General features: G+C 29.0%; 3 protein-coding genes across 3 annotated transcripts in view; 1 reads left to right on the forward strand and 2 right to left on the reverse strand.

Annotated features, from left to right (window-relative positions):
• Nucleotides 1-598, reverse strand: part of LOC105618422 (GATA zinc finger domain-containing protein 12-like) — a 4,795-nt gene extending 4,197 nt beyond the window's left edge. The window contains 1 exon segment of the mRNA XM_012199963.1: nt 515-598. Within this exon segment, the coding sequence (XP_012055353.1) occupies nt 515-598 (84 nt within the window).
• A 1,059-nt stretch (nt 599-1,657) lies between these two features.
• Nucleotides 1,658-3,300, reverse strand: LOC105618289 (TM2 domain-containing protein CG10795). The gene is made up of 3 exons (XM_012199830.1): nt 3,105-3,300; nt 2,682-2,763; nt 1,658-1,934 (listed from the first exon to the last, which is right to left on the reverse strand). Exons 1-3 carry the CDS (start codon nt 3,298-3,300, stop codon nt 1,658-1,660), a joined length of 555 nt encoding a protein of 184 aa, XP_012055220.1.
• Nucleotides 3,301-8,368: 5,068 nt separating this feature from the next.
• The window catches only part of LOC105618424 (ATP-binding cassette sub-family C member Sur), an 18,385-nt gene continuing 16,370 nt past the window's right edge, over nt 8,369-10,383 (forward strand). Inside the window, exon 1 of the mRNA XM_012199965.1 lies at nt 8,369-8,619. Within this exon, the coding sequence (XP_012055355.1) occupies nt 8,369-8,619 (251 nt within the window). The remainder of the gene's footprint in view (nt 8,620-10,383) is intronic.

The raw sequence follows: 10,383 nt of genomic DNA on the forward strand, positions 1-10,383 counted from the left end.
CACACACACATATATATATATAAAGAAAAAAATACTACATATATACCCAGATAGCCAAGTTTGTAAAAAGCAGATTTTTTTAAATGTCTGCTACACTCTATACCAATAAAATAACAACAGAATTAGATGTACATAATACTGTTCTAGCAGACTGCTAGAAAAAAACGTAACAGAATTTACAAGCGTCAGATAATGTCGGCAGAATCTGCTCAGTTTCTGCCAACAATTTATCTTCACATTATATCGACAAGTAATATTAATAGAACACAAGTATGTGGACGCAGTTGATAGCAGACTGTCATTTTCTGCTTGAACCTGCTGATAATTTGCTAGAAAGCTGCAGACATTTTGTTATTGTTGGGTATATTTGTAATTTATTATTTCATTTAAAATATATTTCGATATTTCATTGATTCTTAGATTTGCAAGTTTTTCTCATAATGTAATCTAGCTTTATCCTATTTTAAAAAATTAGATCTGTAGATATGCATCAAGTAATGATCAAATTGCTTACCCCAGAATGGTTTGAATGATATATTGTCGCAATTAATAGTATAATTCCGAGTGGTAAAAGTAGAATTTTCTTAGTTGAAATCATAATGCGAGAAATGGCTCGTCTCTCAATAATGTGTCCTCCCGATTTAATAAATCACGTCTGTCTTTTCAACTCTTATGAAACAATAATTTTAAAGAACTTTAAAGAACTCGTCACGAAGAGAAATATGTGGATTTATACATTTCATATCGAAAACGTGCCGATTAACATGTACATAATGCGAAATTGCAACGTGATACATCTTCGGTCGGCATTGTCTTAGAATTTCCGAGAATGCAAGTATTCGTGCGCAAAACGTCATTACCGAGCTCTGTGCACGAAAATAAGGATTAACGGAAGTAATAATAATAAACGCTTCTTATTTTCGCATTTATATCAAAGGAATGAGAGATTAGAAATACATGCGAAATCGCACGAATCGAGTTACGTCCATGCATCGACATTAAGAGGTATAGCTTACAGTTTCGTGATAAATCGTTCAAGGCCGATTGAGTCATAATTGCGGAATTCAAGAGTATAATTATCATGATATTTGCATTCTGAGAAACTCTGATCGTAACTGAAAAGCATAATAAATAACAGAGAACTTTAGAAATAAAAACAACAGTTTATTAATTAATCATCAGCTAGCGATAAGTAAATCAATAGTAAATCTTTATATATACAATATTTTTCATTGAAAGATAAATATCTACAAGTTAACGTTCACAGTTCATCTTATAGAATAGAATATAAAGAATAAATTACATTGAAATATATATATATAGATATATGACATAGGATTTCATTCTAAAATCTATACATAGTTGGCTGCATTTGGAAATGTCGCTCGGATGCCTCCGATGTCTCGAATTCATCATCTGTTTAATTTTTTTATATATATATTTTTTTAAATATTAAATGTTTAAATATTAAACAAGAATAGATGATGAATCCGAGGCATCGGAGGCATTCGAGTGACATTTCCGAATGCAACTGTTGCTTGATGAAAGCAAAGGTTAGTATACAATTATACACATATCACACACATACACACACACACGCGCGCGCGTGTATAGAAAAGTCATCATTTACAATTTGCTTTGAATATGCTATTTTCTCTCAGCAATCATATTGTGGTACTCTGTATGTAAAATTGTTGCTCCTTATGATATTAATTCCGGCACCGTAATATGGCATCACGTAGTGTGAACCGTCCGCCGGTCCTACGATTTGCGTAGCTATCAGAATCACATCGGCGAACTGGCCAAGAAAAAGAAATCCCAACGTGCTCAGCTTGAGCAAACCTAGAGCTGGATATCCAAGGTAAAATCGATCTATGCCGAACATACCAAGAAATATCGATAGCAGTAATGATGTCTCAAATGAATATCCATTTCTGAAAACAACAATTCAACTTGTGAAAGTTCACAAACTGTATAAACTTGAAATATTTAATGTAACAAAAACATTTTACACTAAAGGAAGATAGGTCCCTGACCTAGGAACTTATTAACTTTTTGTTATCAGTTTCATTTCTTTAATAATTTTTCAAATTCAATCTTATTCAAATTATTCTTAATCTATGATATAAGACTATTTGAAAAAAATATAAATATCTATTATAGCATTTATATATTGCTTCTAAATCTAAATGTAAATACGTATTGAAAAATTGTTTCAAAAAATACTACTTTTTAAATTATTTCTAGGATTATCAGGATTATGTTCCAGTTAAAAGTTAATCATTTGAAGCTGATGCTAAAATCTGTAATATAGTTAATTGTTCTGTAAAACACACTTAAATTAATTAAAAGGCACTGATTAATTTCAAGAAAGCAAAATAACATATATGTAAAAAAGAATGAATATTAAGTATATTTTAATAAGAATAATTCAATTTGCAGATATAACAAATTGACATTTTGAATAAAAAATTTACAACTGAATGAGTTCAACAGATACACTATCAACTCCAGAAGATTTATTACAGCTTAGTTTATTTCTTTCAATGTAAATTAACTCTAATTTTGGTATAACTTACTCTTGATCTTTTTCTAATTATTAAAACTATAAAAAGATGAAAAGTTGAGACAGTTAATAAACAGTTGATAAAAAGAGGCTCTAAGTTAGCTCAATTACTTACGTCCATTTGCAAGGTATATCCTTTTTAAAAGTGTTGTTCTTAGTTTCTGTACAAATAAGGCCATCAGCAGCTAAACATAGCACTAAAAATATATAAATCCAAGTTTAATTTTGTAAAAATTCCAGGTAATTCTAGATAGTTATCAAACTGTTACTTCTAAATACAATAAATGATATTTTGAATAATATAAAAAGCAATGTTCAGCGCAACGCAAGATATAATAAAGAAATATGAAGATAATTGTTCCAATTGCCTAAATCGCTTAACTCTCTTGAGAATGCAAGAAGATATGCATCTGTCTTATTTTACAACGTTAAAAATGAGAAAATATAGCAACAGAACGTCAGAGATGTCAGAATGTGTGAGATTGAGGTTAGGGATACATCGAAATCCCAATCTCAGCACTCGAAGTCAAGCTCCTACCTTTGGCCTTGTTTTCCTTGGTGCAGCCGCGGGGTTGCTGCGTCTTTGGATCTATGAAATCGTAATCAGGATGAGGACAAATGTACTGTCCCATTCGCAAGTTACTGCAGTCAATCTCGTATGCGTCCACGCCATTGCACAACGCGATCACAGACAGAAGGATGAGCCCGCTAAAAAGTTGCGTCGAATGGGACATACCGTTTCATTTTACTCAACATTACCCGTTACATCCATTACATCTGCGAACAGGGGACGACGGATGACACATTTACATCTTCGTGTTTCAAAACACACTTCACACAAGCTGCGTTCGGAAATATCACCCAGGTGCTTCTGTATATCACTTTATCCTTATTTAACATTGGGTGAACAACAAGGATAAAACACAGAGGCACTCGAGTGATATTTCCGAACGCAGCTCTACAAGTGAATCTAGTCGAACAGAAACGTGAGAGCGCCACTGATCATCACGATCATAGCTTTTTTTCGCGTGACGTTTGGATTGGCTTGGAATACGGAGTAATAAGAAGGAGATCAAATTTAAAGCCTGTCACGAAAAAAGTGGGCTCAAAACATAGTGTAGGAAAACCTATGGAAAATCTGACAGATGTGATTTTAGTGTCATCGCGCCTTGCGGGAAAAATTACAAGTATTAACTGTCACGTGTCACACGTATAATGTATCTATATAGTGGTATGTATATGTAGATACAACGTGTGACCACGTGAGAGTCAATATTTGTAACTTTTCCCGCAAGGAACGATGGCACTAAAATCACATCTGTCGGATATTTCATGGGTTTTCCGATACCCTGTTTCGAGCTCACTTTCAGACCTTGAGTTTGATCTCATTATTCCGGCTTGGAAGTTCCTATGATTACGGGAAGCTCCTATACACTGGCGACATCAATTTTATGGAAAACTAAAAAAAATAAAATTAAAACTAAAATTAAATAAATAAACAGCTTGCTTTACGGTACAATTAAACACAATTTATGATTATTTATATGATTTAATTTCAATTTAAAGAAATTCTAAAATTCTTGAATTGAAGATGTTGTTATCTTTATCTGATATTTGTTTTCTCTCAAATCATAAAAATTATTATTGAATTTGAAACGCAATATATTTTTTTTTATTTAACTACATAAAATTTCTTTGTGTAAGGTTATGTTGATTTAACACTATATAATCTTATTACAAAATTTATATTTAAAAAAAAAACATTCTCAGAATATTTTTTCTTCTCTGTGCGTAATTTAATAATATGTTTTAGAATTTTATTAAACATGTAATAAACTGTAGAATTATATAATCTATCGGTTAGATAAGATGATATACTTAATACACATATATTAAATATATCAATATTTACATTTCTTCGACCCTAATATTTGACCTCCTATGATTTTTTTGAAACAGCAAACGCTTCTTCAAGTGATAGGCAGTTAGTCGTACGCAATTCGTAGTAACGGACAATACATTATCGAAAATGGCTCAAATGCGATCCGGTTGGATTAGAGAGTTTGCCACTCTCTCCCTGAGGCTCTCTGTAGATTGGATAATACAATTTTGCAAAGAAATAGACGATGATTAATTCAAATGTGAATGAGTGTGACAACTATACTAGGTGTTATAATGGTATGAAAAAGCATTTAAAATTATCATTGTCTATTCTGTGCAAATTTGCGCTCATACATTATAACAGCAAGTGTAGTCGTCATAACTCACATTTGAATTGATCATCGTCTATTTCTTTCAAAAATTTCTTTCAAAAATACTTAATGTATGTGTAATAATTAAGTAATCCATAATACATGTATATAATTTAAAATACATGTCCATGTGCACCATATAAGTTCATTAAAAAGACAATGAATTTCTGAAATGTGTTTATTAATTTAACTTTTTAATCAAAAGGCAGGCGTTTCCTGTAGTAAGCAATTCATTTATTCTTATTGTTAGATTTTATAGTGGAAACAAAATTTTAGTTCTGTGAAATCAATACTAAATGTGTCTTATAAAAATATCTATATAAAAATATCTATAAAAATATCGAGAAGAAGCATGATTATCTAGAAAAACGGTCGGAAAAAAAAGAAAAAAGGCATGAAATAAAAAGCAAGAAATAAGGAGTAAAGGACACATTGTAAATTAGAACTAAAACTTTTCATATAAAAGTATCAAGTGTGTAAGATTTAAAAGAAGTTATTGATTCTTATTGAATCTTCGTCATGATTTCTGTCAAATGATTGTATTTGTCCTTAAAAACGTTAAAAATTAATTTTTAATTTATTAATATGACACACTTTGCAGCATAACAAATTAATTAAATCGAATAATATGCGCACGCATTTTCTTAAGAAATATTATATAAATAGTATATTATACACGCAATAAACTGATTACTCGCGAATAATATACTTTTTAAAAAACGTATTAGAAGCGAGTGATGATTCTTATCACGTCCGATGCGTTTACTGGAAAATGTAATTTATTACAAGCTTCGAGACAGGAAATTACAGTCAATAATTAATTATCCATTAGATAAGCAAATAGAGCAAATCATGTTTCAAAATAGTGCTCAACGAAACGCTATTATAACGTATTTCAAATGTTTACCCGATAAGATCGTGTATTGTTCAATTATTCATTAATTAATATTAATTTAATTTTTTTAGTTTACTAAAAGGAATTATTATTTTGTATTAAGATATATTAAAATGAATAAAGATAAAAGTTCAAAACATGAAAGGGTCATCGAAAAAAGATGTAAATGGGAAGTTCTTCGCTGATAAAATTAAGTTGTGACTAATGTAATTTATGAAAAGCTATCGATCCATTAATAGGATCAATGCAATTCTTGTGGTTGATTTTGTTATACAATTACAGATGCCATGTGGCTCCTGAGATGTCAGACGTTCAACAAAGATGCGCGTCTGTCTAATTTGTTTTCCGGCAAAAAATCAAGGACTAAAGAGTATATTTTTCTAAATTCTATTTCTGACTCTAAAACAAAAAAAAATCAAAGAATCCATCGTTAACGCACATTCTTTTACATAAATTTTATTACATTAGGGAACAAAATTAAATTTACTTACGTATATAATAACTAAAATTTATTTTAAATGTATTTTTATTTTATATTTATGAGAGAGAGAAAATTTTATTATTTCAACATATATTATTTGTTTTAGAAAAAAATATTGTGACACCGCTTAAATAGATAATAGTTTTTGTGTTGAATTTAAATTCTTATAAATCATTTATTGCCTGACAATCTTCTCAATGTAGGGACTTATTACATATAATATATAATTTTATTAAACTATTTATATATAATTTTAATAAACTATTAAAATTATATATAAATAGTTATATATAAATAGTTTAATAAAATTATAATAAACTAACTTAATAATATATAATTTTATTAAACTATTTAACCTCCATTAAAATTATTTTAATATTAATACATTATATACCGTCTTATATCGAAAAACATAACATTGTTTTATTATATTTAGAGAAATATTTATTTTTAATATTTCGTATAATAATTGAAACATTTGAATTCTTTGTATTTCTTTCTATTTTTTGTAGAATCAAATTTCTAAATTCTGAATGAAAAAGAAAGAACTTAAGGTGTTATTTAAGAGAAAAATCGCATTTAATGCAAATGGCAGTCAGTTTTGCGTTATGTATCAATATTTTAGTTCAAAATCATACAAGTTTCAATATTTTTGCCACATCCACAGGGGATTTTCTCTTTCATCAGTGATTCAGCATACACGTGGAATTACCATTGGCATTCTGTTCAGATCTCATCTCAGTAGACCGCGAACCATTGGAAAGAACGCGTGTGACTCCTCTGTCTCTCGTCAATGCCGCATGCGGCATGCACAACCGAAAGTGTCAAACGGAAGTCAAGTGTTTCAATTTCCTGTATTTATTTGAAAAAGTGAAAGCGTTGTGACTGTGAATCGCGCATATTAATGTTAATTGAAATAGCGAAAATAATTAACTTGCCAGTTTCAGTTACAATTTATCAAACAAATCAGAAGATAAGTTAAAAGAATGTCGATCTAGTCAACAGGTAGAGTATTTGATGTTGTCAAATAAATCTACTAAATATTGAAAAATCATACATATCGAAAAAATTTGAGAACTCTTATGTTAAAAATTAATACGTTTATTTTTTATTTCCGCATAATTTATAACACTTTGTATTTTATATTTTATATTTTAATAGAATAGATTCAAAACGAATCGAGAATATTTATTATAATAAGTACATCTTGCTAATAATTAGAATAAAAATTAAGAGGTAACTATTTAATTTATCTTATTTAATTTATTTTTAATTGTCAAATGATAAAACAATTAATGTGTGATTGTTATTACGAAGAATAATCCTCAATATTTAATATGAATATATTTAATATGAATATAAGATAATATTAGGATTAAGAGAATTTGTTTAACATATAAGTAACACATATCCTAACATCTCGATTAATTTTTAATTAATCCAATTTTAATTTATTAATTCAAGTAATTAAGCTTAATTTTATGTCTTCAGTAAAAAATATTTTATTTATAGTAAATAATAGTATATTTATATATATTTGTGTCTTATAATTCTCTTTCTTGGATTTCACGAGATGTTAGAATACAATTTTCCCGCGTACCTCATTTAAGATTTTCTTTAATTTTGTTATTTTATCGATTTCGTCCTTGACCTTCCTGAATTGTTACGCATGAATAATAAAGTTTTGTGTAATTATTAGCACATATGCTCTCTCGTTATCGAATGTTCAAAGTTATTCAACATTTCGATATATTTTTAGAAGACACAAAGAGCTCGACGAAAATAAGTCACTTGGTGCGCGGAATTTCTTGAACGGAATATAAATTTATATAATTCGTCAGAGATGTTATTGCGACATCAATACAAAAAATAATATTAAAAAAATTATTTTTAAAAATGACGTGAACGGTAACGTTTATTCGGATCTAGAATATTTTGGCGTAATTCAATTAAATCTATATAAATATTTGAAATGTGTACTACTTTTTTTCTATAGAAATATATATATCTTTAGATATAGAGATATTTATTTTATGTGTATAATTAATTGTTAATTCGCACACGTCAAAAATGTAATTAATAGTTGTCACAATTTTTTAATGATACTAATTTAATCCAAATAACATAATTTTTTCTTCTAGATGCGCAAAACAATTAAATAGCCCCGAATTCTGATGAAAATTATCAGAGGCATAATCGATATGGATTTCTGCAAACAATACAAGTTTCTGTATGTACCGCGGTTCACAGAACAAATAGTTTGGTCCTGGCGAGCCGGAAATGGAACGGTATTCCAGATGCCGAAAAATAATCTGCACTCGTCGGTCGGATGTCTCATTGAATTAACAAACTTTTCCATCGCTATTCTCACTACACTCGTTGTCGCGATTTTAATTTTTAAATACAAATGCAGCACGACAGACAAGTAAGTTGAGAAAAAGAAGATATATCGCATTGGAGTTGTAATTAATTGTAATAACTTTGATTACATTTATATTCATAAATAGTTTATATTTACATTTCAAAATTTAAATTTTAATCACAATTTAGAGAGCAATTATTCCACGTGTTTAATTAAGTGAACGAAACTATCACTCGAATGATATAATTATGAGTCACGAGATATTAATATTATAATTAACTAGAAATATAAAGTTTCTTAGATATTATCATATGTAACTGACCTGATACGGATATTAAATGAAACGCGAATGATCCTTCGAGATATTACTCAGAATTACTTAATTAAAATAAATTTCAATTAAATGATAAAATGCTCTATTTGTTTGGGAATGCCCCATGATTCAAGTAAGGGATGTTTTGTTAAGGAATTTGCTCCATTTGATGCTACAAGGTATATAAACCGCAAGTAATTATCTGTCATTCTTATAATATTCGAAACACAACGCATTTATCATTTTTCCGAGTTACTCTCACAATAATTATATTTTTAATGTTACATTTTCCAAGATATTAGTATTATTCATCATATTGCAAATTATAATTGATAATATATAATAATAATACTATGATTAGTGATACAATGCATAATATGCAACGTTAGGATAATTAAGAATGTAATAATTTAATAATTTTTAATAATTTTAATAATTTAATTATTATATATAAACAGATCAATATAATTAATTAAATTTTATTAACCATATAACTATTACATTTTTTTCTTTCTTGGACCTTAATTTTCCAATTACCCTCTTACTAGATGCTGAAAATAATTAATGTACGTTTCTCAAAAAAGCATATTGATTATTTTTCTTCGCTGAAACCCTCATGATTCATAGTAGTACAATTTTACAGAAATAACAAATCGATCAGTTCTCTAGTATTTTCGCAACGTGACTCAATAGTTTATTTACTCGGAATGTAAACATAAGTTACATTTAACTTATTGTATAACTCATTGCGCACTTATTGCAAAAATTCAAATTTATGTATTGTATACCAACATCACCTATGATTATGAATATTTAATAAATGTAATGCTATTAAGCAGCAAAAGAAAAATTATTTAAGATATTTTGACAGTAAAGAAATTGTTTTTTTATATTTTAATGATTATAGAAAGATTTATTATTATCTAAGTTTGATAATTGAAAATATCGGCTTATAATAAAAATATAAATATTCTTTTGTTATTAACAACTAGGATATTTTTACTACAATGTTTATTATTTATTACTACTATATTTATTACTACGAAATATTTTAGTGCAATAATATATTTAGCAGTATTTAGTAAATGCATGTCGAATAATTATTAAGTTTTATCCGGCAATTACTTTTCGCGTACTTATGTATATTGTACAATAATACGCGCGTAAGGCGTGCGTAATTTTTGTCATATGGAAATGAAACAATCCCGTTAATCGCGATCGATGTACTTCATCGATCTGCAAGGGTTTTTATTACATATGAGCAATTAATGAAACGGAATACCGGAATGCGTTCGTGCGTGAAGAAAAACGCCTAGTATTAATTACTGGAATAATTTATAGCAGGTTGAAACTGAGATCTCTCTCCCTCTCTCTCTCCCTCTCGCTTTCCCTTTCTCCCCTCCTCCTCCTCCTCCTCCTCCTCCTCTCCCTCCTCCTCTTCTCCTCCTCTTCTCCTCCTCCTCCTCCTCCTCCTCCTCCTCCTCCTCCTCCTCCTCCTCCTCCTCCTCCTCCTC

The sequence above is a fragment of the Atta cephalotes genome (assembly GCF_000143395.1).
Source record: "Atta cephalotes unplaced genomic scaffold scaffold00016, whole genome shotgun sequence".
NCBI lineage: Eukaryota > Metazoa > Arthropoda > Insecta > Hymenoptera > Formicidae > Atta > Atta cephalotes.